The sequence below is a fragment of the Alosa pseudoharengus genome, unplaced genomic scaffold (genome assembly GCF_046254945.1).
Source record: "Alosa pseudoharengus isolate Yale_2024_CS ecotype anadromous, Long Island Sound unplaced genomic scaffold, YU_APseudo_1.1 YU_APseudo_1.1_scf_5, whole genome shotgun sequence".
Lineage (NCBI taxonomy): Eukaryota > Metazoa > Chordata > Actinopteri > Clupeiformes > Clupeidae > Alosa > Alosa pseudoharengus.
In genome coordinates, this window is record NW_027468837.1 from 12,677,182 (window position 1) to 12,703,148 (window position 25,967).

The 25,967-nt window shown below is 41.7% G+C and overlaps 1 protein-coding gene across 1 annotated transcript in view; it reads right to left on the reverse strand.

Annotated features, from left to right (window-relative positions):
- col7a1 (collagen, type VII, alpha 1) overlaps window positions 1–25,967 on the reverse strand; it is a 79,618-nt gene that overhangs the window by 2,209 nt on the left and 51,442 nt on the right. Inside the window, exons 71-117 of the mRNA XM_076268661.1 lie at window positions 25,576–25,611; window positions 25,298–25,408; window positions 24,705–24,914; window positions 24,434–24,469; window positions 24,304–24,348; window positions 23,799–23,912; window positions 21,280–21,351; window positions 20,858–20,902; window positions 20,017–20,052; window positions 19,475–19,510; window positions 18,915–18,959; window positions 18,734–18,766; window positions 18,431–18,493; window positions 18,181–18,216; window positions 17,936–18,016; window positions 17,736–17,804; window positions 17,598–17,633; window positions 17,416–17,475; window positions 17,183–17,227; window positions 17,006–17,041; window positions 16,793–16,828; window positions 16,115–16,174; window positions 15,650–15,775; window positions 15,074–15,145; window positions 14,270–14,305; window positions 13,956–14,015; window positions 13,323–13,367; window positions 12,999–13,034; window positions 12,519–12,554; window positions 12,144–12,200; window positions 11,450–11,521; window positions 10,780–10,851; window positions 10,567–10,602; window positions 10,218–10,298; window positions 9,860–9,913; window positions 9,396–9,449; window positions 9,075–9,137; window positions 8,867–8,929; window positions 8,650–8,766; window positions 8,224–8,301; window positions 7,236–7,289; window positions 6,780–6,828; window positions 5,972–5,980; window positions 5,418–5,528; window positions 3,692–3,817; window positions 2,507–2,563; window positions 1,976–2,143 (exon numbers count right to left, since the gene is read on the reverse strand). Of these exons, the coding sequence (XP_076124776.1) occupies window positions 1,977–2,143; window positions 2,507–2,563; window positions 3,692–3,817; window positions 5,418–5,528; window positions 5,972–5,980; window positions 6,780–6,828; window positions 7,236–7,289; window positions 8,224–8,301; window positions 8,650–8,766; window positions 8,867–8,929; window positions 9,075–9,137; window positions 9,396–9,449; window positions 9,860–9,913; window positions 10,218–10,298; window positions 10,567–10,602; window positions 10,780–10,851; window positions 11,450–11,521; window positions 12,144–12,200; window positions 12,519–12,554; window positions 12,999–13,034; window positions 13,323–13,367; window positions 13,956–14,015; window positions 14,270–14,305; window positions 15,074–15,145; window positions 15,650–15,775; window positions 16,115–16,174; window positions 16,793–16,828; window positions 17,006–17,041; window positions 17,183–17,227; window positions 17,416–17,475; window positions 17,598–17,633; window positions 17,736–17,804; window positions 17,936–18,016; window positions 18,181–18,216; window positions 18,431–18,493; window positions 18,734–18,766; window positions 18,915–18,959; window positions 19,475–19,510; window positions 20,017–20,052; window positions 20,858–20,902; window positions 21,280–21,351; window positions 23,799–23,912; window positions 24,304–24,348; window positions 24,434–24,469; window positions 24,705–24,914; window positions 25,298–25,408; window positions 25,576–25,611 (3,072 nt within the window). The 3' untranslated portion in view covers window position 1,976. The remainder of the gene's footprint in view (window positions 1–1,975; window positions 2,144–2,506; window positions 2,564–3,691; window positions 3,818–5,417; window positions 5,529–5,971; window positions 5,981–6,779; window positions 6,829–7,235; window positions 7,290–8,223; window positions 8,302–8,649; window positions 8,767–8,866; window positions 8,930–9,074; window positions 9,138–9,395; window positions 9,450–9,859; window positions 9,914–10,217; window positions 10,299–10,566; window positions 10,603–10,779; window positions 10,852–11,449; window positions 11,522–12,143; window positions 12,201–12,518; window positions 12,555–12,998; window positions 13,035–13,322; window positions 13,368–13,955; window positions 14,016–14,269; window positions 14,306–15,073; window positions 15,146–15,649; window positions 15,776–16,114; window positions 16,175–16,792; window positions 16,829–17,005; window positions 17,042–17,182; window positions 17,228–17,415; window positions 17,476–17,597; window positions 17,634–17,735; window positions 17,805–17,935; window positions 18,017–18,180; window positions 18,217–18,430; window positions 18,494–18,733; window positions 18,767–18,914; window positions 18,960–19,474; window positions 19,511–20,016; window positions 20,053–20,857; window positions 20,903–21,279; window positions 21,352–23,798; window positions 23,913–24,303; window positions 24,349–24,433; window positions 24,470–24,704; window positions 24,915–25,297; window positions 25,409–25,575; window positions 25,612–25,967) is intronic.

Below are 25,967 nucleotides of genomic sequence, written 5' to 3' on the forward strand. Positions count from 1 at the left end.
CATGTTTTTCATTCCATTATGCATCTAATTTGATAAAAATAGAAAACCTGGACTTCAGACAGGCCATTTTAACACCTGGACTCTTCCTCTATGGAGAAATACTATTTAAATATGTGCAGAATCTATTTTGGCATTGTTTTCCTGAAATATTCAAGGTCTTCCCTGGAATAGACATTGCCAGGATGGCAGTATGTTGCTCAAAACCTGTATACATCATTCAGAATTGATTGTGCTTTGCCAGATGTACAAGATGCCCATGCTGTAGGCACTAATGCTCCTCCACACCATCGTAGATGTTGGGTTCTCCTCTTTAGCCCAGATGAGTCCATGATTTCCAAAAAGAATGGCAAATTATAATTGGTCTAACCACAGGACCTTTTCCCATGTTACCTCAGTCCATTTTAAACAAGCTTAGGCCCAGATAAGACAGTGGAATTTTCTGTATCATGTCTCAATACAATTGTGGCTGGTTTGGCTGTTACAATTTTGGCTGTAGTTTTTGAATTGAGTATCAAACTGTGCACATAGACAATGGTTATCAGAGGTTTTCCTGAGCCCATACAATGACAGGTCTGGAAACAGGTCTGGTGTCTGAGGTCCAAAAGACCATGGCCAATCAATTTGTTTTTCAGCTTGTGGGATAAATTTTATATGTCTCTCATTGAATGTTTAGTATACCTTACATACATGTAGTGAAATCTAATTGTCATCTCCTTACTCTGACCCTTGTGTTTTCTGAAACTCCTACGTTAGAATGTTTAGTTAAATTAACCCTTGTGTCAGCGAATTGTGGGTAACCCTCAGGATGGGGGGTCATAAACATTTCTTATCTTTGTCAAAACACCAGATGGTTAAGTGGGGTTGTAAACATTTCTTATCTCTGTTAAAATACCAGAGGGTTAAGTGATTAATGGAGGGTGACAACTTGTGATTTTCCATGGGTGTGGGGTAAGGTATAAGAGTTGGCTTCACCCACAGATGTGTGGGCTTGTTACTTTGACATTTCATGTGGGTAACATGCTCCCGGCGTCGTGAATAAAGCTGCAGTCTCACACCAGTTGTCTTGGATTAATTTTGACCACAAGCTCTTTCCCTTGTTTGCAAAGATTTCTCTGGATTCTCTGAATGTTCTAATGATATTATGTCCTGTAGATGATGAACTCCCCAAATACTTCACAATTTCATGTTAAGAAGCATTAAAATTACATTGTTTTATCATTGGTGCACACAGGTTTACACAGAGTGATGAATACCCCTACATCTTTACTTCTAAGAGACCCTGCCTCTGTTGGATGCTCTTTTTCATACCCAATCATGTTGCCAGTTACCCTAATTAGTTGTCTAACAGCCCTCCTTTTGTTTTCTTTATCATTACACAACCTTCCCAGCATTTTGTTACCCCCGTCCCAACTTTTTTTGAAACATGTTCCAGGTATAAAATTCAAAATTAATTAATTTTCCATGAAATATAGTCAACTTTGTCATTTTCAACATTTGATATGTTGTCTGTGTCCTTTTTGCAACTAAATATGAGTTTAAGAGATTTGCAGATTATAACATTCTGTTTTTACACAACGTCCCAACTTTTTCTATTTTGGGGTTGTATTGAAAACAATGTAACAGATGTTATGGCTAATGTTCCCTCGCATTGTTTCCAGTTAGGACATGGTGTTAAGCCGAATGTTGGAAATTGAACGTTCTAAAGAATATCTGGGTTCATTCAGAGCCATTGAATTCAACATGGCATTTTAGAACCTTACCATTGTTGCGGAACAGAATCTTCTGTTAGAATGCTCAAAACTCCCCTGCTGAAGGGTTGCTGTCCTAAGAGACACTGCTTCTCATACTCCTCCACATGTATGGAGTGGTTGGTGCTACAGACACAGTTGTGGTGTGTTTGTGTATTTGTATGTGTATTTGTGTGTGTGTGTGTGTGTGTGTGTGTGTGTGTGTGTGTGTGTGTGTGTGTGTTTACCTCATAGCAGACATTTTTCCTCACACTCCTCTAACTCTGTGAAGCGGTTGGCGTTGCCCTCGCAGCCGCTATATACAAAGGGTCGGCAGGCACGGACGGCAGAGTTAAAGTACCAGCGCAGTGTGAAGCGGGAACAATTCCCCTCCTCCAGAGGGAGCAGGCAAGGGTCTGTGCACACACACACACACACACATACACACACACACACATACACACACACACACACACAGATACAGAGAGAGAGCGTTACTTAATTTACATGCATGGGGTTTAAAAATTACAAGAAAATGACAAGCTGTAGACCGAAGCAGACCGAAGATCTGCAGAAAAGGACCTCCACATGTGCACTGTTCCTTTTACCAGGGCTTCCCAACCACCAACCACCAACACCAAACTACCCTTGTAAGTGTTTCTTACAAGGCAATAAATGCACTTTCAAATGGAGAAGGATGGAAACATAAAATACAATAAATATTTCAAGATGATGCTGTGCATCATCCACAATCCAAATCTTTAAAACAAAACATTCACCTTCTGCCTCTCGCTTGGGTCTCACAACTTTCAAGGGATCAACGGAAACTACTTCACCTACCAAACACACACACACACACACGCACACAAACGGTAACACACACACACACACACACACACACACACACACACAGTAGTCACAAATACACAAAGAAAACACACATATAAACAGGACACCATTTGAATCAATTGAATAAACAGACAAACAAATAAACATCACAGCAGCATTAAGCGCTTTCAGACATACGCGTAAGACCGGAGGTTCTGCGGATGTTAAACGGTGGGGCCGTATATCTGAACGACATAACCGGTCATATGGAAGTCCGAATTTAGCCGGTTGTTCTACTACTCCCCCCTTAGTATTTCCTCCGGACATTATGTAAATGTACTGTGTCTGAACGAAGCGTAGAACATGCGGTTAAAATTCACACCTTCAGAGGGCGTGTCGGTGACGTTTCTTTCGTGCGTCCATGTGGTTAAATCTGACTTAAATGGCAGTGGCTCCTTACGTAAATGCAATAGACACATGGAAAGAGGATGCTTTTGGAAAAATAAACCATGAAAAAACGAACCACTTCACTGTTATTTTAGTATTTTGTTTGTTGCTTAAAAACGTTGTATATGATGGCCTTGAAGTCTTGAGTTAGCCTATTGAATTGGCTGGTAGGCTACCATAAAGTTTGTGCATGCTCTCCAACGCAAACCAGATTTGGGGTTCCATAGCCAAGTAATTCTGCTACATAACGTTGAAAACAGATAAATGTGTTTATTCGAAGCACACATGTAGGTCAATTTCAAGTGCGCACTTACGTGACTACTTCCAAGTATTAGCCTACGCACAATAGATTTTTCTTCTTTAGCCTACATAATGCATACACTTTGTAAACAAACAGCAGCTGTGACAGCGGCCGCATATATTCTGCGTCATATATCGCCTCTTGTGAACTCTACAAGCCCCCACCCCTCACTCGACAACCACACGGATATTCTGTAATGTGCGTGTATGTCGTTCACACATAGGTCTGTATAAGGTCAGTATAAGGTCCGCAGGTTAGCATCATATCTGAATCATCCGAAGGTTAGGACCTCCGTTTGACAAACCTCCGCATATACTCCGGAGGTTATATCTGAAAGCGCTTAGTGTGTGACTTGGCAATGATGTGATTGGTAGAGTGTGGGTTGTACCTTTGCTCTGATTGGCTGAAGGGGGTAGGTCGACGACCTCTGCGAGTGGGTCGTCGTAGCTCTCTATGGAGTAGATGTGCTGATAGTCTGGGTCGTTAGTGTTCATCACCACACGCAGCTCATGGCCTTACAGGTAAATATGTAAGTATACACACACACACACACATGAACACACACATACACAGAGAAGTGGATGCACACACATACAAGCACATGGGACACACACCAGAGTTTCCGCTAGAAAAAAATGGAGCCGGTCAAAGTGACCGGCAGAGGTTTCGTTTTCCGGACATTTTGATGATATGCCAGTCAAATATCCTATTATCCCTTCTTAATTAGTCAAACTGAGGAAAACTGGAGACAGGCTATGTAGCTTAAAGAATTACATAATCCGTATAGAATGCAACATGTTCATTAGCCTAACTTAAACATGCCTAACAAGATCTAGCCAGTTCATGGACTCCGCTTCGTTCGTTGTTTAAAAAAGGCTACGTTGTTTGTTGCTGCTACCCACGTTATCTTAGTGGTGACTGTTTAACTTGCACAGATGTGCACAAGAATGAGCGCTCACACCACTACCCCCTAATGCTATGCCTCTTTATTTGATAACAATAGATTAAGAAATGTTTCCTATTCTGGGAAATGTTTAGTTTCTTTTTCTTTCGGCCACGGTTCAATGATACCGTTTAATTGTGCCAGAAATTATCCGCGGACCAGTAATCGCCTCGTCGAGGAGGCCCTAACCCTGCAGATCATAGACAGAGAACGCATACATGTAAACCTACTATATGCTTTGGGTAAAGAACACTTTGCATGTCCAATGTACACGGAGAATGACAGTGTCTTGGAGCGGCCGCACCCCCCGCAACTCCACTTCCAATGTCACTGATTCCGACAGATACGCCCGACACTTATGCTTTTTATCTGGTGGTGGTGGAGTTGACCGGACATCTGAGGCTTCAGACCGTACCAATTTATCATCATCCATCACGTCTGGCCTCTGAAAAAACGTTTAAGGCTAGTCTGCCTGGGCCTGGCCATGTTTGAACCGCCTCTCATTTGTTTGTTGTTTAACATGGACGTTTTAAGCGTGCGCTTCCTATTTGAAATGCAGCATAGGTTATGCGTGTTGTTTAATAACTTTCAAACGGTAGAGCCTGTTCATTTAAAAACATAGCCAGAGGACGTATAATATAGGCTTAGGCCTACATATTAAGGCTTATTCTCAAATTCAGATTGCGTTAGGGGATGGGATTATTAGCCAATTTCAATCGGACAATTTGACCGGAGAGATTTAATTTTGTCGGACATTTCATTTTTTTTCCGGCCAATGTCTGGTAATTACCAGACAACGGAAACCCTGACACACACACACAAACACACAAATACAAGCACAAAAAAATAAAAACACATGGAGACACATAATCACACACATGTATAGTAGTGGTACAGCAGCAATGTTATATGTGTTGTTTAGTAGTAATAATGTTAAACGGTTAACATTTTGAAACTGTTAACCCAACCCACCGTTCTCTCATTGAGAGGGTGTAAACCACATACAAACCCACACACTTAACTTATGGCATGGGTCCCAAATATCTATGGTCAAAATGGAAGGGACGCTGTCCCCTGAGAGTGGAATGAGGGGTATGGAGGAGAGTGGTGGGTTATGACACGGCAGGCGTTAGCAATTAGGGGGTTAGGAGAGGAACCCAGAGGAACTCACCCTCGTCACCCAGCCGAGTCCGGGTGTGGTCTGGCATGCGGCCAGCCCGATAGGACTGAGGCGGCACGAGGGGTACAGACTCCAACCCACCTGAGTCCAACACAACCCATCCTTAGACACAACACCCACCGAACTTCACACACACACACACACATTGCCCTCGGTGTGGCACAGTGCAGAGCCCACTGACAGTTACCCAACAACAGACACAGTTACGTAAACACAAAACAAACACGTAAATTAGCAACATTAAACAATGATTAGTCAGTTAGGGGGGGTCCTCACAACACATGGACACTGGACTAGACAATACACCTGTCAATCCCTCTGAGTGTATGCATGCACAATGGTGTGACTGCAGAAAAAGAGTCATTCAGTCACACCAACACAATGTCTCAACTACATTGTGACCAATGTTATAATGACACCAACACTGTCTCAAACTTTCAGTAACGTAATTGTTACTATTGTTAATGTTAATTAAATGAGTAATATTATGTCAATGACTGAAATGACTGAAAATCAACCATATACAGGGATTCAGTGGTACTTACCTCCACACGCTAGGGATGGGAAAGGGGTGGGTGGGTTCAGAGGATAAAAATGAAATTCATTAGATGTATCCTAATATGTAGTAAAATCTTTATTGCAGATGAATATCTGGAATTTTCAGCAGTTACTGACTTTTTAGTAACATTAAATGTATTAAATGTACGGCCCAACATTTGACATTTGAACAGCCCAGTGGTATTTGAGGCATAACGGTTCGCTGGTGGAGTTGGTTGTATTGCTTGATACTTGGTCAGTGGGCAGCAGGGGTAAGGACATGCCAACATTTTGGGAAATTAGCTAATTCGCCGTTTCCCACAGAGTTAGATAAGATGATACATACCAACTAGTATATACACACTTGGAACAATATTCTCATTCAGGCGAAGCACTGCTACTTGGGATTTACAGAAGTAAAAATGGAGCTTTTCAGGTGCTGCATATCAATTCATCCCAAATCATTCATCCTAAGTAGCAGTGCTTCGCCTGAATGAGAACATAGTTTCAAGTATATATGCTTAGAAAATCAGTGTGTCTCATTTTACATTGGTGCTTGTAATTATACAAGCCACAACAACAAGTTCTTTTGTCACTTTAGGGAGCTATAGGCTAGTTGTGCCATTCTCAGCTCCTGCGACAGGCAGTCTGCGACCCGTTTGTACATACCACGCCATGTTTTTATGTGCACGTTGCGAAGAAAATACGCCTGAAGTGGGCGCAAAAGCATTATTACATTTGGCCTAGTGAGTCTGGCCCATTGTTTTTACTTTAGCAATTGAGGAATAATATTGAAATGTGCCTCAGTAGACTTACCACAGTGCTGATTCATCTCAGTGCGAACATATGTGCGTATTTCATCCTCCTGTGGGGAAAAGAGTAATGAACATCCCCTGTTTAATAGGAGGCTGGCATTATGAATGGGCCTTCTGCTGTATGTGTGTGTGTGTGTGTGTGTGTGTGTGTGTGTGTGTGTGTGTGTGTGTGTGTGTGTGTGTGTGTGTGTGTATGCGTGTGCATGTGCATGTGCATGTGCGTGTGTGAGTAATTATGTGTTTTGCATTTGTGGTTTGCATTTGTGTGTGTGTACACATGTGTTTTGTATTTGTGTTTTGCGTGTGTGTCTGTATGCATGTCTGTGAGTGTGTTTGTGGATGGGTGTGTGAGGGTGTGCATGCATGTGTGTGTAGTACGCACATGTTAAGCATTTGTTTGTTTTTGTGTGTGTGTGTGTGTGTGTGTGTGTGTGTGTGTGTGTGTGTATGTGCTGACCGTTAAGCCTGGATCCCCTCTATCTCCTTTGGTCCCAGACAATCCCATTTCGCCCTGAAATAATATGAGAAATAAATCTCATAATTTAAATATCCATTCATTTGAGCAGACTCCATTTTAACTGATGCATGTCCCAGTGAATGTTAGACATATCACATATCAAATTGACCAACTGTCAGAGGTCACTATTGCAACAATAAATGTAATGTAACTAATGCAGCCGACAGTAGACATCCAAACATGTCACAGACAACACTGTTGCATCTCCAATTAAGACCTCTGTATTGATGGGCAAAATAAGTATACAAATGATAAATTAAAACTTTTAAACTAAACTAAACTATTATTATACAAACTACAAGACACATAGTATAAGTAACGAAGATCCCTAGATTTACTCAATATCAAAGATGCCCTTTTGTACATGCCTATGGACTTCACACAACATAGCTCTAGTACAGGGGTAGGCAACCTGCGGCCCTTTAGTTCCTCTCTAGTGGCTCCCTGGCTTTCTCTAAAAATGGAAGTTATGAAACATTTCTAGCAATTTCATACAGTTGTTAAGCTTCAAGCTGTCCCAACACAACACGATTATGCCATGTACCTGAGGCTAATAAAGTCTAAACTGATTTCTTTTAAATGGTTCCGACATCTTTGCGGCCCCAGACAGATTTATTTTTACTTCTGGTCAAAGAAATGGCCCTTTTAAGAGAAAAGGTTGCCGACCCCTGCTCTAGTATAACACAGTTAAAGGGCAAATATAATGTACTATCAAATACCGTCAGTGTAATACACTGTAACAGCATCATGATACTTTCAAATTAGTAGTAGTGTTATGAGTACAGCTATGTATGTGTGGTATCAAACTGATAATTCATATGTGATATGTGATGATAAGGTTGATAAAACTGATAATGTGATAGAGCACTCCCACTAACAACACACACTGTGCAGTGAAGTTGTCCTGGTTTCCAAGATAGGATGTTACCTGCTCTCCTCTCTCTCCAGGTATACCTGGGATACCCCTGGCTCCCACCATGGCAGGACCAGGAGGGCCACGCTCCCCCTAAAATCACACACACACACACACACACACACACACACACACACACACACACACACCTTTAGACACACATTACAAGCTGTAACACATTCTAGCAGTTTGAATTAAAAGGGAAACAGCTTTGCGTTATCTTGTCCAATGGGTGTATAACTCATTTACCCAAGAAGAACACAATCACAAAAATAATACTGATGTCATCAATGGATATGCATATGTTTATATGTCATGGACAACTTTAGGCCCTAGGTGACTGACAAAGAGACAAAGATAAAGAGACACACACACACACACACACACACACACACACACACACACACACACACACACACACACACACACACACACACACACCTTCTGTCCTTGCAGTCCTTCAGGCCCTCTGCCCCCTGCAGGCCCTTGGGGGCCAGTAAGCCCTGCAGCCCCATCCACACCTCTTGGCCCCGGGGGCCCAGGGATACCAGGGGGCCCCTGGTAAAGGAAGACACAAATAAGAACGTCATAATAGAAATAATGTCAATTCATCTTGGTATGTTATGCAAAGTAACTGGAAAAACCGTTTTCAACTCACCCTTTCACCCTTCTCCCCTTGGCCTCCTTTAGGCCCGGTGATGCCATCGAATCCTCGGTCACCCTGAACATAGGCATATTACACACACACACACACACACAAATGTCGCATCCATTCTTACTCGTCAATAATTATGAATATTGACAATCAATTTCTGTGTTTGAAGAATAAACGTTTTCACTGTATTAAGGGACAAACCCTTTCTCACCTTCGGGCCAATAAGGCCCTCTTTGCCTTGAGCCCCAGTGATGCCTGGAGCACCTACTTCTCCCTGTGGGATGGAGAGGGTTACGTAGTTAGTTTGAGTCCCTGACTGTGTGACTTTGTTTGAACCAGGTCATGGATTGTGAATGTCAAGTGGTGTGTACAGTTGTGTGTATATATGTCTGTAAGTGTGTATGTGGCTGTATTTGTGTGTGTCTGTAAATGTGTGTGTGTGTGCATGTGTCTGTATCTGTGTTTGTGTGTGTGTGTGTGTGTGTGTGTGTGTGTGTGTGTGTCTGTGTGTGTGCCTCTGTGTGTGTGTTACCTGCTCTCCTTTCCTCCCTGGCATACCAGCACGCCCATGAAGCCCAGCATCACCCTGTGAACAAAAACATTGGACTCTTCCACCATTTCACATAATATAATTCATATCAAACGGAATTTCACCAAACTCAATGTCCGGAGGTTGTCATGGAAATCCTGCATACATGTATCCTGCAAATTTAGTGAAGCTAAAAGCTTCTATTCCTTATCAGCCTAGTGGGGCTACATGCCCACCACATTTCATGTGCCCCATGTCATGTACTTCAGTGTCCTGGGAATCGTTGACCAAATAAAAACTTTGACAAATGTGACCTATATTTTAGCCCTAGCGGTGGTCATAATATTACACCTTTTGATTTTACAGAGGTCCCTGTGCCAACCTCAGTTTGTATTATTTCAGCCTAACCAAATGCTCTAGCATATATTATTCTTTTCATTTCCGCAATTAATGCTTCATTAACTCACCCTTTCTCCTTTGGGTCCAGCCGCTCCGCAGGCTCCCTTAGAACCCCGGTCCCCCTAAAAAACACAGGAAATCATTGGTTCCCCCTTCATCACCAGTCAGAGACACCAACAGCTTAAACACAGAGCTGATGTATCCAACGACAGTTTTCCCAATGATAAAACTTTATTTTACCAAAGACCAGTTGTCAAAAACTCTTGCTTCAGAAAGTAAAAGTCCAACAATGTATTGTCAATGTATTGATTCTAACTGAACTCTTAACAAAGCTGATTTCACTATAATAGCTGATCTACCTGACTGCGATAATTATATGTGTTTACATGCACAAACACACACACACACACACACACACACACACACCTTGCTCCCCCGTGGTCCTGTCATGCCAAACTCTCCTTTTTCGCCTCTCAGTCCAGGTAAGCCATCTTTCCCTGGAGAGCCCTGGAGAAAATACACAAAGTAAACATGCGCCCTATGAACATGTTCAGTGTATACAGCATTGTCAAAATAGACAGGCAGATACACACACACAAACACACATTCACACAAATGCATAAACACACACACACACACACACACACACACACATACTGTACACACATACTGTACACACGCACACACGCACACGCACACACAGACACACACACACACAGACACACATGCACAGACACACACACAAACACACAAGCACAGACACACAGTCTCCTACCGATTCGCCTGGTAGTCCTGGCATACCAGCTTCACCCTAAATAAAGGAGATAGAAAAAGAGGAAGATGGAGAAATAATTAATATTCAGAGACGAGAGAGGGAGAAATTTAAATCAACAAAACTCCCATTGGTCTGCGGTGTTTCCACATTGGCTGCTGCACTCCATACAGTAAGTATTGGGATTCATGATTATCGCTGATTAATGCTAATCACCTTCTGTCCACCGGGCCCTCGTGCTCCGGGGAATCCAGAGGATCCCCTGCCCCCGGACTCTCCCTGTATACCCTATAAGCATACACACAAGAACATGTTTACACACATGCACAAGAACACATCTTTAGCGCCACTCTTACTCTGATACACAGACCCCACCACATTTTATTTGAACATACACCCCACCACATATTATTTTTAAACAATTTTGAAGGTACATTGAAGGTGAAGGTGAAGGTGAAGGTGAAGGTACATTGAAGGTGAAGTTGAAGGTGAAGGTGAAGGTACATTGAAGGTGAAGGTGAAGGTGAAGGTACATTGAAGGTGAAGGTGGAGGTACATTGAAGGTGAAGGTGAAGGTACATTGAAGGTGGAGGTGAAGGTACATTGAAGGTGAAGGTGAAGGTGAAGGTACATTTAAGGTGAAGGTACATTGAAGGTGAAGGTAAAGTCACTGACGGTTGACTAATGGTTGAGAGCACGTTTTGTTATATTTGGTGAACTTCACCACACATTCCAGCCATCTTCAGATATGAGAAGAACAACTAGACAGTGAACAGTCCGAATAGTAGCCCAGTAAACACCAAAATAAAGGCACAGGAACGCACACACACACATGCCCGCACACAGGCACACAGACACGCACACACACACACACACACACACACACCTGTAGTCCTGGAGGTCCCTCTTCTCCTTTTATACCCTTTTCCCCCTGAACCCCTTTAGGGCCTCGGTCACCCTGGGAGAGGATTGGCATTAGACATTAGACAAATAAAATAATAAGACAGATAAAAATAATATAGTCACAAGTGGTGATTAACGGGGTCCAAGCAGTTTGGATGGAGACGCCCCTAAAGGGAAATACTTGACTATTCAATAGGTTCAACATATGAAAAAGGGGACCTGCAGTTTAAGATTAAGATTAAGCGGTTCTTGAGATAATGACGTGTCTGTTGTGGCCCCTTTTGGCCGATTTGTGTCATATTTGATACATAGTTTCTATGTGTCATTATGAATTGAGCCTATGAATTGAGGATCAGCCATTTGCAATGGTATATATTGGAAGCAATTTAATTTAGGAAATGCTTTCAAATGAGACCAAATTTGAAACCAAGGTCTTGGTTTCACGTCATGGTTACTACCTTGAATGTGCATTATCTTCTGACACCCGAACACCATGTCGTCTCTTACATAAGACATGGGAGACTGTTTGAACAAAACATTCTGAGACCATGGGGTCATGGCTGTTTGAACTGATAGGGAATGACCCATATATATGACAAGACAATACAGAATATATAGGGACCTGAGCTTGAGTTACAGCAGATCCCCTGCTTGTTTGCAAAAGGACACTAACTTACCCTTTCCCCTTTGATTCCTTTCTCTCCTTGTTCCCCTCCCACAAGCAGAGTTTCCCCCTGTTCACAACAACCACAGTCAGAGGTGAGTTAGTTGTGCTTCACTTCAAGGGTTAACAAAAATTACAAACATAAAGATTCTGGTCCAAAACATGATCAATGATTGTCTGTTCAGTTTTTGTAGCTCAATGTATTGCATTTGTATTAAAAAAGTAAGTTTTATTACTTGTTGTATAAAAGTTGTATAATAGATTAGTTTCATCCATGTTGCCTTACACTACATTTGGAGTGGGTCAAATAGCATCTTGCAAAACACAATAAAAGCATATAAATCTGGAAATACAGCATGTACTGTAAACAGGTCATGAAACTACAAACCTTTTCTCCCTTGTCTCCTTGAGCACCAGCGTCTCCCTAGGAAAGACAATGTATATTCATAAATGATAATAAGCGTAAGGTACTGTGTATTCATGAGTCTGGCACAGTTGCCATGGCTATTAAGATCACTGTTACACAGGGCAGGCCTGCTGAGTTTGCAGTGTTTCTCCTGACCACTAAGTGCTGTGAGATATGTGCAGAATGCACAGATGCCAGACAGACTTGCCACTGTTTTCTGTTGTCATCAAAGACAGTGAGGGTTTGGCTTGAAGCTAGCCATTGTTGTCCAAACAGAATTAATTCAAGTCGAGACAAAAGCAAAGCATTTAGAGCTAGAACAGGAATGTTGGGGTTAGAAATAGGCTTCTGGAAGAATTGGTGCCCTCTCCTGAGTTCCTACTGCAGAGGAGAACTGATGAATGTGGTCAAATCTGTGGCAACAACAAGCATCCAGTGAGGAGTGTTTGTGCGGATACTCACTTTTTCTCCTCTGTCTCCTCTGCTACCAGGAGAACCCTGAAATCACACACATGTACACAAACAAACAAACACACACGCACACGCACACACACACACACACACACACACACACACACACACAGACACACAGACAGACACACACATGTACACAAACACACATACACACAGACAGACAGACAGACACACACACACACACAAACACACACACACATACACACACACAGACAGATATATACACACACACACACACACAAACATGTGTTGGAGTGGGAAAAAAGAGATACATCAGGAAAATGCAAGTGAGGGCAGTAAAGAAGTGTTTACCGCAGGCCCTCGGGCTCCGTCCACTCCAGCACGCCCTTCCTCTCCCTAGAAACACACACACACACACACACACACACCAGTGCTCTATTAGTATCACAGTACTTCATTAGTATCAATTTCAGTCTATGAACTGTAAATTAAAACACATTAAAATATGTAGCAATGGCTATTTACACTGTATACATCAATATGAATATGAATGAATTCTTGTTGATGTACATCAGCTCCTATGCCTCATTGGCAATAAACTGACAATCCTATGTATCATGATACAGGGTTTACAATTCAATTGGGATGATATATTGTGATACTATAACTAACTAACAAAAAACTAATTCTAATCTAAATATAATTTTCATGGTATAACAAACACACCACTTGCATAAAATTGATGCAAGCAGAGCAACTATTTTGCATGTATTATTAATTAAAAATCGATACAGTGTTTTTGAGAATTGATACAAATGTCACAAAACATAATATTGCGATCCTTTGGTGCATCTCTATTTCTGTACATCCTTGCCACCATCAGCACCCTTGAGTCACTGGAGTCCTTATCCTATAAAAAATACTATCCTTGTTATATATTATCCTTATTATCATCATCATCATCATTATTATTTTTATGATTACCCGGGGCCCGAGGTCTCCTCTCTCTCCTCTAGCTCCTGGAGCTCCCACTCCGGACTCCCCCTGCAGAAAACACACACACCATAAACCTCCCGTAAGCACACATGTGTACATACTGTAGCACATACTCATACACCTCCTGTCTCAAGGACATACTGTACACTGCACAAAACACGTATGCACTCCAGCAGGCACATCATTCGCTTTGCATTAGCAAATGCAGGCTTATGTACAGCACATGCAGGCTTAGAGTATATGTGGCTTGTCACAAAGAGCTGTCAATGAAATATATTAACTTTATGTACGTAAGCGCATACCTTGTCACCTTTGAGGCCATTTGTGCCGGGTGCACCCTAGGGGAGAAAGGACAAAACTGAAATAAATACAACATGCATTTCTCCTGACTGGGACAAAGAGGTGCTGTGTGTAACATGTTGAGTTCTAATTAGAACATGTGTGTGTGTGACGTGCTGAGTCCTCATTAGAACATGTGTGTGTATCATGTTGAGTCTTCATTAGAACATGTGTGTAACGTGTTGTGTCCTCACTAAAATGTGTATGTAACGTGTTGTGTCCTTATTAGAATGTGTGTGTATCATGTTGAGTCCTTTTTAGAATCCTTATTAAAATGTATGTGTATCATGTTGAGTCCTTATTAGAATCCTTATTTGAATGTTTGTGTATCATGTTGAGTCCTTATTATAATGTGTGTGTATCATGTTGAGTCCTTATTATAATGTGTGTGTATCATGTTGAGTCCACGTTATAATGTGTGTGTATAACATGTTGGGTCCTTATTATAATGTGTGTATATCATGTTGAGTTCTTATTATAATGTGTGTGTATAACATGTTTTTATTATAATGTGTGTTTATAACATGTTGAGTTCTTATTATAATGTATGTGTATCATGTTGAGTCCTTATTATAATGTGTGTGTATAACATGTTGTGTCCTTATTATAATGTGTGTGTATCATGTTGAGTCCTTATTATAATGTGTATGTATAACATGTTGAGTTCTTATTATAATGTGTGTATAACATATCGAGTTCTTATTATAATATGTGGGTATAACATGTTGAGTCCTCATTAGAATGTGTGTATCATGTTGAGTTCATACAGCAGGGCCAGGAGGTCCTGCAGATCCTGGTGCTCCTTGGCTGCCAATTCTCCCGACGAAGCCCTGTAGACCCTGTAGCACCAAACACACACACACACACACACACACACACACACACACACACACACACACACACACACACACACACACACACAGAGACAGACAGACAGACAGACAGACACACACACACACACACACACACACACACACAATAAATGATTACACACATTCAAGGCAGAGCTCTTGTATGCAAAGACACCATCCATAATATATATATCAAAACACTCATATAAACATTCAAAGTATGAATCTCAAACTCACAGACATACTTCACAAACAGACAAAAATCACACAAGCATTCAATACAATCATATACACTAACATCAAATGTTTGCATGTCTGTGTATGGCAGAGATAGAGAGAGAGATAGAGAGAGAATGGGGGGAGAGGGAAAGAGAGAGCATGAAAGTTACAGAGAGAGAGAGAGGTGGGAACTGAAGGGTGAGAACAGGGACAGTCCATTCTGGTTGCAACATCTAAATAAAACACAGATACAGATGTATATTGTCTACCCACCCTCTCTCCTGGTGGTCCAGCGGGTCCTGGAGGCCCAACCTCTCCTCTTACGCCAGGCTGACCCGAAGTTCCTGCTGCACCCTGGGGCCCTGGAGGGCCAGGCGACCCGGGGAGGCCAGTGTCTCCCTGACAGATAGTAGATAGATACTTTATTGATCCCCAGGGGAAATTCAAGGCAGACGCAAACACAGATGACACTTCCTGGCAAACACAGCATCCACTTCCTGGCAATGTTTTTGTCATCTATACTCACTTAATCTTTGCCTAACCCCAGGCCACAGCACAAACAGTGAAAAATCTGAATGACACAACATGCCCAATGACTAGGGCTGGATTTTGCTGATTGACTGTTATTTGTTTGGGCTATACTGTATTGTAGCACTTATGTGTTCTCAAGTGTGTGTGCGTGTGTGTGTATGTGTGTGTGTGTGTGTGTGTCTGTGTGTGTGTGTGTGTGAGTTATACCTTCAGCCCTGCAGGTCCTACTCGTCCTGGAGGGCCTGCGAGTCCCACTCCTCTTTCCCCCTGAAAATACAACTCTTCAGTGACCACCACACTCATAATAAGCACTCAGAATAACTCAGAATAACTCACACTCGTGAAAAATCAGCCCTCTCATACACAGCACAACACCTATCACATGTAATTGTAAGGCTATGTACTGTAGGTTCAGTACATTACACAAGGTCCATAATTTATTTCCTTCAACCATTTTTCCAGCTGGTAGCTTTGTAGCTGTGCACCGAACTCTCCTTATTCAACAAAGTCAAGATAAAAAACGTTTTCAATTCTCTGTCATCTTTAAATAAATGATACACGTCAAAAAAACAGCACCATGCGTGGCTCATTCTCCCTCCGTCTGTGTTCTATGTGTGTGCACAGGAGGAGGTATAGTATTCTATCCCTTTAGCTACTGTATGCTTGAAATGCCCATCCCATTACTTCTTTCAGTCTCAGTCAATCTTCACTGAGTAAACAATGTTTGTTGTTGATTATGTCTACCCTGTCCTTAACTGTGAGACGGTGTATAGGCCTACATTAACAACAGTGTTCAACAGACTCAGGTATTGTAAACCTGTAGAATCTATCTATCGTTCTTGGCTAAAGGTAAGAAGGGATAATAAGCAGAGGTGTTGGTCTCACTTTGTCTCCTTTAGGGCCAGGTGGTCCTGGGAAGCCCTGTGTAAAACAGTTAGGAGAGACAGACAGAGACCGAGGGAGGGGTAAAGAGAGTGTGGAAACGTGAGGAGGGGTTGTAGAGAGAGAGATGTTAGAAAGAATGGCATATTCATCTCTAGATAACAGTCTGTGATATGTTCTTGTTTTGCTTGTGTAATCAGATTAGACGAAACTCACATCTTCCCCTGGTGTTCCATCATCTCCAGGCACACCCTGTGTAACACACACACACACACACACACACGCGCGCGCACACACACACACACACACACACACACACAATGAAGTAAAATCACTCACAGTATTCAAGGTAGACCTCAGAGATAAGACTAATCACTAGTCATTGAGACTAACTTTATCTCCTTTGAATCCAGCAGGTCCTTTGTCTCCCCTCTCACCCTAGAACACAAACATACCGACTTAGACAGCATACTCCCTTAGAACATCAACATACTCTTTTACACAAACACTCTGACTCATTGAAAACTCATTGATTTAGGCCAATCCTTGGTAATTAGTTATCATTAGTTTTAGGAGACAGAAGGATAAAATGTCAAATTTGTTGGTGTTGACTTTAATGTACTGACCTTTTGTCCAGATACTCCAGGCTCACCTGCAGTGCCAGGTAGTGTTTGACCTGGAAACCCCTAAACCAATCAGAGAAGGCGCAGAAGGGAATTTTAAGTCAAGCAGTCATGTAACTAGAGGAGACCTAAAACATCAAAACGTGTGCGTGAAGTGCGTGAAGCGTGGGGCACACGGAACTCACTCGGTCCCCCTTCACTCCTGGAGGACCAGCTACACTCTGAGGAAGAAGGGAGACAGAAGGTTAGAGACAACAACACTGATAGCGGACAGCGAGCTACAGAGCACCGGTGCTTGTATTACACTGTTACTGTGAACACACCTTGCCTGGAGGACCACTGTCCCCCTGCTCTCCCTTTAGCCCTGAGGGTCCCGCTGGCCCAGGAATACCCTGTGAAGAGAAGAGTAGCACACACACACAGAGACAAATAAAACACTAATGATATAATATCATGTGTACAAAAGCACACGCACACACACACACACACACACACACACACACACACACACACACACACACACCTGTTTCCCAGGTAATCCTGGTGTCCCCTCTTTTCCTGGTATGCCATCTCTTCCTGGTACACCTGGCTTGCCACTCTCACCCTGTTGTCACACATACATGATCATTTATGCATTATTGAATACATGTTGATGTTCTATAACTGTGTTGTTGTTGTTGTTGTTATTGCTGTTGAATTGAATGATTCGTTGTATGACTAGGTCGTAGTTGGTGTTGGGTGATGGTGTTGCTGGTGCTGTGTACTCACCACTTGCCCAGGCAGACCTGGTGGCCCTTGAGGCCCCTACAGGAAGATAAAGCAAAGAGCATTCACTCCCAAGGCAGACGCTGGTTTACATCCTATTTAACTCTCCTAGCACAAGAGCACATGTGGTACATTAAACATCACAAGCTAAAATGACACTTTTTTACAGCTCTGACAGGGCTAACCATGTCTAGCTGTGAAGCTGATGGATAAAGCAGATGGGGGATAACCAGCTTAGTCAATCATAACTCACCACAGCGCCCGGGGTTCCTGCAGGGCCAGGCAATCCCATGGGGCCCTGGGCTCCAGGAGGTCCCTGAGGAGGGAGAGAATGAAAGAGGGGAATATCACTTCTGATTGGACATCTTGGACACCATATCACATTTGATTGGGTATCTCAGTAACAATCACACTTTTGATTGGACTACTTGGACATAACAACACTTTTGGCTGGGCATCTTGGTTATAATAAAAATGTTTTACTGGACATCTTGGACATAATCTCACGTTTGATTGGCCACTTGGACAGCTTTCTGGTTTGGCAAGTTTTACTTACTTGAGTGCCGACACCTGGTGGTCCCTGGTTGCCCTGCAAGGGAAGATACACAGAAACATATTGCAAGATCCGTTTGTTGCTTTATGGCAAACATAAAACAATAAACATTCATACTGTACTGAGAGATAGAGAGAGAGAAAGAAACAGAGAGAAAGAAAGAGAGAGAGAAACACCAACTCACTTTCACTCCTGGTGGACCAGGAGGGCCGTTGCCACCCATTGGACCCTGTAAGCATCATACCACATCACCAATTTGTACTTCATAATGTGTCGTGTCATTCTGTCATTCTAGCATTCCCATGCAAGTCACTATTTATAAGTGTTCTGTTATAAGCATTCTGAAATGTATTTGATGAAGATACTTAAGTGTTTATGTAATTTTATAGTACATATTCTTTAAGTATAATTAGACAATATACACCAGGTTGGAATTTGTTGTTATGAACATCATTGCAAAAAAAGAGTTCTGATCTAGCTTGGTGTGTGTTTGTATGTGTGTGTGGTGTGTGTGTGGTGTGTGTGTGTGTGTGTGTGTGTGTGTGTTTGTATGTGTGTGTGGTGTGTGTGTGGTGTGTGTGTGTGTGTGTGTGTGTGTGTGTGTGTGTGTGTGTGGTGTGTGTTTGTATGTGTGTGTGGTGTGTGTGTGGTGTGTGTGTGTGTGTGTGTGTGTGTGTGTGTGTGTGTGTGTGTGTGTGTGTGTGTGTGTGTGTGTGTGCATGCGTGTGTTTTATGGGTTCTTACTGTTGGTCCCCTTATGCCTGTTTCTCCAGGATTACCCTATCGTAAATAAACCAAAAACAGTCATTAAAACACACATCAGTCAAACCTCACACGTTAAAAAAATTACCTCCCCCACCCTCCACACCCTCTAACTATGAGCAAAGCAGCAAGAAGAGACAGCCATATCACCTACCGGTCGGCCTATTACACCTGGGAACCCAGGGGAACCCTAGAAGGGAGAGAGAGAGGCAGGAAGAAAGAGGGAGAGAAAACGGCCAAGAGGCAAAAAAGGAAGGTCAAAGCGAAATAAAGAGAGAGGGATAGAGAAAAGGAGTGAGGAGAGGAGAAATGAACAGATGAGGGAACATAGAAGAGAAAGATAGAGGCACAAGGCATTAGAGGCAATGCATTCTGCTTGTCACGTGCACATTCTGCAAAGCCTTCAGCAGCTCTGCACCAGATTCTGGATCTACTGGTCAGCCAATGCCCAGCCTCTCACTGTACTGATCCCGTACCACGTCCCATCCCATAATAGTCACTCCTGCTGAGCTACTGTTACTCACAGGGGGGCCTGGCAGCCCTGAAAAGCCCTTCTGACCCTGTCCAGGTAGAACAACAGGTAAATAACAACAACAGTAATAACACAAACAAGATGTCATCAAAATGTCCTCAGCCATTCTCCTTGATATTTATATATCTGTTCCCTGTGACTTCATGAATGTGTACATTATGCTAACACTTATCTTATAACTACATCTTGGTCATCTATCATGAATATACAATACACAAGATCAATTTAAAAGGAGGAATATCTTGCTTACCTTTCACAGTTTGTTTCCACTGAATGACCAATAAAACTCATTTCATTTAAATGTGTCTTATTTGAAACTATTCTAGTAGGAAGTTTCTCTGCACTCATGACCACATACAGCTAGAAGTTATATTTACATATATTCATTTAGCTGATGCTTTTTTCCAGAGCGACTTACAAAGAGGAGTGCTGCATCTATCCTTAAAACGTCTCTCAAGGGCCATTCACACCAGGAACAATAACGATAACGATAACTATAACCATAACGATAAAAGCACACTGACCAATGATTAGTCTCTCCTTATGTTAATGAATGTGATGGTTTAAATGTGAGTTATGATTGGCTGTTAGCTTTTTATTGTTCTCAAAATCGCTCTGAAAGTGATCCCCAACGATATCGTTCTTCATGTCGTTATCGTTATAGTTTATGTGTGAACGTTGTCATTCATATTAACGAGATATATATTATAGTTATCGTTATAGTTATCGTTCTTGGTGTGAACGGCCCTTAAGAGACTGGAGGATAATATTTTAACAGTTTCATCTGTACGGATATGATATGCTGGAAAGTGATCAGATTAAACCCCTCTTACTGGTTTTCCATCCAATCCAGGTTTCCCTGGTTCTCCGGGAGATCCCTGAAACACACACATGTACACACGCACACACGCACACACACACACACACACACACACACACACACACACACACACACACACACACACACACACACACACACACACACATTAGGCTCTGGTGAATATTACTAGGACATATTTCCCACAATAAACTATGTTGTAGTTTTGTTGTTCATGTTGCTGTTCGTGTTGACATTATGAAATATCAGCAACAGATGGAAAAATACAAAAGAACATCTTTAGTCTTTGATTAAATAATGGTCAGTCAGCAACTTCTGCACTTTTGAAAATGATTGGAAAATAATTAGGCCCAGACAGAGTTTTTAAAATGCCATAATTCAAAAGACTGAAGACATCTGAGTGATGAATGGACTTACAGCAAAGCCATCACGGCCCTTCTCTCCATGGTCGCCTCTGTCCCCCTTTTCTCCCCGGGAACCAGCGACACCCTGAGAAAAACAACAGTCTACTTTGGGACAGGCTTACAGAGTCACATATGGTCATTACGCATCCAAACATTCACTGTGAGATAATGAGACATACAGGTTAGTTGTCTTTTACAGTCAGCAACGTGTGAATTAATAATATAGCATTATCAGTCATTCTCATGAGCTCCTTCCTTCCTTTTCAAGATCACCTTATGATTCAAACTAATGAGCTACAAAAGCATTTACAAGTACCAATTAAATTACAATATAACTAGGGCTGTCAATCGATTAAATTTTTTAAATGTAATCAAATTTAAATTTATACTCTGTGATTAATTAATCTAAATGAATCGCATATATAATTTTTGCTGTGAAAGTATTTTAAATATTTAAATTCAAATGAATCATTGAATAATCAGCATTAGTGACATTAAAGTTCAAAAACTTTTTTATTTTTATTTTCACTGTTCAAATAATGGCCATAATAATCTATGATATGACCTAATATACTGAGGAAATAAATTCAAAAGTGCTTCGGGAAGAAGTTTTTTTTCACATAAAAGGCATTTCAGGCCACAGATATAACCTAGGGGACACAATGAAACACTCCCCTCAATGTCAACACTATTTCTTTGCATTGATGTGCGACTTTAGAGTTGACAAACTCCGGTGATATGCAAATTCCTTGCTGCAGACATTACAGAGGACTTCATTTTAATCAACACTTTATTTTTATCAACACCATCAGGCCGTTTTTTAAAAGTAAATGTTCCAATCAATGATCTAGGCAGCACATTTTCTTCTCTCTCCTTCATTTTACAGTCTAATGGTTACTGACTAGAACGGCTGGGGTTAAAGGTCATACAGAATCGATCAATCTGCACTAGTTTTTTTAATCAGTTATTTTTTATCAAATTAATTAATCGAAATGAATCAGTTATTTTGACAGCTCTATAACATCATAAATTAGAACTTGTGGCAGATTAGACCACCTATAATCACATGTGCATTGCATGTTTATGTCAATCTTACGAAGGATGGTTAAAGTGCCCATATTATGAAAAAATCACTTTTTCTGGGATTTGATGTGTTATTGTGTGTCTCTGGTGCTTCCACACACATACAAACTTGAAAAAAAAAACACCCATGCTGTTTTGAGTGAGATAAGGGTTTCTGGATGTATCCTGCCTTCAGCCTCCAGGGTGAGCTGGTCAAAATCGGCAAGGCTTTTGACGTCACAAGCCGAAACATTTCAATATTCCCACCCACCACCTCCTTTTAGGGCAATTACGTTATGTGAATATAATGGAAACCTATGGAGCTGCATCTAAGTGGGCAGGGAAAAGGATTTATACTTACTAAATCGTTGAACAAACGTGAATAAAAGGCACAAAATAAGGTTGGTTCAAGAGTTATCTGTTTGTTCATGGGATTCATTCTAATTCCATCACTTACATATTTCCTACAACTAGGTGAGATAGCTAAGCTTATGTTGTAGGCTACTGAAGTTCCACTGTTAGATAGCTAGCTAGAAAGCTAACCGTTTTACATAGAGATTATGGTAGGCTAAGTGTTAGCTACAGGCTATACTATGTAAAACGAAGGTGTAGTAGATGTTAGGGGATTTTGAATTGGCGTGTTTCAGACGTTGCATAATCAACACCCCACCTCTCCACACCAAGCCTACGAGTTCAACTGTTTTTTAAGCCTACATATCTCAGAAAATAATGTAGATACAAGCTTAAACCTTTGCACAGTAGTTGTTGGGTAATATTTAGCATTATTGACATAAAGTATGAAGCAAAGCCAAGATGGTCAGGCTAGGCTGAAGGCATTTGTTGATTTGGCACGAATGACCCTGGTAACAGTTAATGGAGTGGGGCGTGGGTAAGTGAGCAGCAGCTCATTAATATGTAATGAGCAGCAGAAACAGCACACTTTGACAGGGACTGAAAAAGAGTTTAATAGAGGTAGGTAAGAATCTTTTCCTACAAGCTATTTCCAGCAAACAACTTCAGAAACATGTTTTCTGGAACTCATAGACCTATTTTAACTTGTTGAAAAATAGTCATAATATGGGCACTTTAAAGTGTTTATGACATCTTTATATTAGTCTTATAACTAAGGCATGGTTAATGTTTATAACATCTTTATATTAGTCTTATAACTAAGGCATGGTTAATGTGTATAACATCTTTATATTAGTCTTATAACTAAGGCATGGTTAATGTGTATAACATCTTTATATTAGTCTTATAACTAAGGCTTGGTTAATGTTTATAACATCTTTATATTAGTCTTATAACTAAGGCATGGTTAATGTGTATAACATCTTTATATTAGTCTTATAACTAAGGCATGGTTAATGTTTATAACATTTTTTTATATTAGTCTGCTAAGTGTTTTTGACATGTGTATATCAGTCTGATGAGGGATGGTTAGTGTAAAGCGTTCAGTCTCAGTCTCACCCTGTCTCCTTTTGCTCCAGGCAGTCCCGCGGACCCGGGCTCCCCTCTGATGCCCTGGATTCCAGGAAGACCCCGAGGTCCAGGAACGCTAGACGCAGTAGCAAGACTCTCCCCCTGGGAGAAAATGTGTTAATGCTGCTATGTTACCAGTTCATTACTAACCACTGTTAATCTACATTTCTGTTTTCATATCTGAGTGTATATCCATACGTGTATGTGTGTGATTATTGCATGTTTGTGTGTGTGTGTGTGTGTATGTGTGTGTGTGTGTGTGTGTCTGAGTGAGTGTGGGTGTATGGGTGATCAGTATACAGTATGTGCTTGCATGTCTACAGTGTGTGTGTATGTGTGTGTGGGTATGTGTGTGTGTGTGTGTGTGTGTGTGTGTGTGTGTGTGTGTGTGTGTGTGTGTGAATTAAGTGCGAAGGACAAGTAAGTGTGTGTGTGTGCATCTGAGTGAGTGGAGTGTGTATACAGGTGTATGTATGTTTGCGTGTGTTTGTACCTTTGGTCCTGGGGGTCCTACAGCCCCTGTCAAACCAACTCGGCCCTAAAACACAACATAATCATATCATATGCCTGGAATCACTAAGGTCTGGATACAGCATGTTTATGAAGGTGTGCAAGGTACTCACAGGCTCGCCTTTGTCTCCTCTCTCTCCTCTCTCTCCCTAAACAACACAGTACATTACACAGTAACATACACAGCCATCTCATATACATATAAATACATCTTCACATCATGCATGTTCTGAAATTCAGACCACTGTGTAATTGTCGTACAAGTTTCTATACTGTATTTGTTTTTTTGTTTTTTTCATTATTTGTTTGTTTAAAAACAACAAACAAATGTAAAGTTATATCGCTAGGACCTGTTGTCATTCTACTCATCATCCTTTCCATTACCTTGTCTCCTGGTTTTCCAGCTTCGCCCAGCTCTCCGGCACGTCCTGGAACTCCTGGTATTCCTGGTTTTCCGGGCTCTCCTGCCTGGCCTGGCGGTCCTTCTGGTCCCCGTTCTCCGATGGCGCGGCCTGTAGGGCCCTGGGGGCCAGGGGGACCCCTATCTCCCGACTCCCCTTTGGACCCACGCTCCCCTGGGAGACCTCGAGCACCCTGTGGGAGACAGGAATGGAGGGATAGAGAGACAATGCAGGAAGAAGAGAAAGGGTGAGTGAGAGAAAGGAGGGTGACAAAAGGGAGAGAGGGACATAAGAAAACAGCCATTTAACCACTCATCTGTTTTAAGACAAAGCTTTGAAGGCTCTCTTTTTCAGTTGTTGTGCCGTCTTCATTGTGTGGCACCATCACACACACACACACACACACACACACACACACGCAGACACACACACACACACACACACACACACACACACACACACACACACACACACATACACACAAACACACACACACACACGCAGACACACACACACACACACACACACACACACACACACACACACACACACACACACACACACACACACACTCACATCAAGTCCAGGTGGTCCCCTTTGCCCCGTCTCTCCCTTTTCACCGCTCTGGCCTTTCTCAGAAATGGGCTTCACGTCTTTCTTACTGATCAAGACTTTCAGTTCGTTCACCTATTGGCACAAACACAGACACACAGACAGAGAGAGAGACAGAGAGAGAGAGAAGAGAAGAGAAGAGAGAAAACTATTGACACCAACGTTGAGATTTTGAATAAGATGTAGCTACTTTCTCTCTAAGGATGGTGTTCTTCAGATCACTGTGCTGTGCTGTGTTGTACCTCAATGCCCATGTCTGAAAAAGCCCTTCTGACATCCTGCAAAAACAAGCAAACAAAAAACATACATAAAACCAAATACATTAATAAGGCATTGTTTTTACATATACAACACAATCAATGTATTTGGCATACACATGTTTTGAAATGGCTGTGAATCTGAATGTTATGTTTTTACACTGGGCGCCCTGATTTAAATGGCTGTGAATCTGAATGGTATGTTTTTAGACTGGCCGCCCTGATTTCAATGCTGGGTAAAGTGCGAAGTCAGTCTATGAGCAAAGTTCTCACACATGAACTAACGTCATCATGTGGCATGAGACAGCTTTTAGCTGACCCACCGATGGTACTATACTGGTACTATACTGATTGTGTGGATATCACTTGAGGCCTCA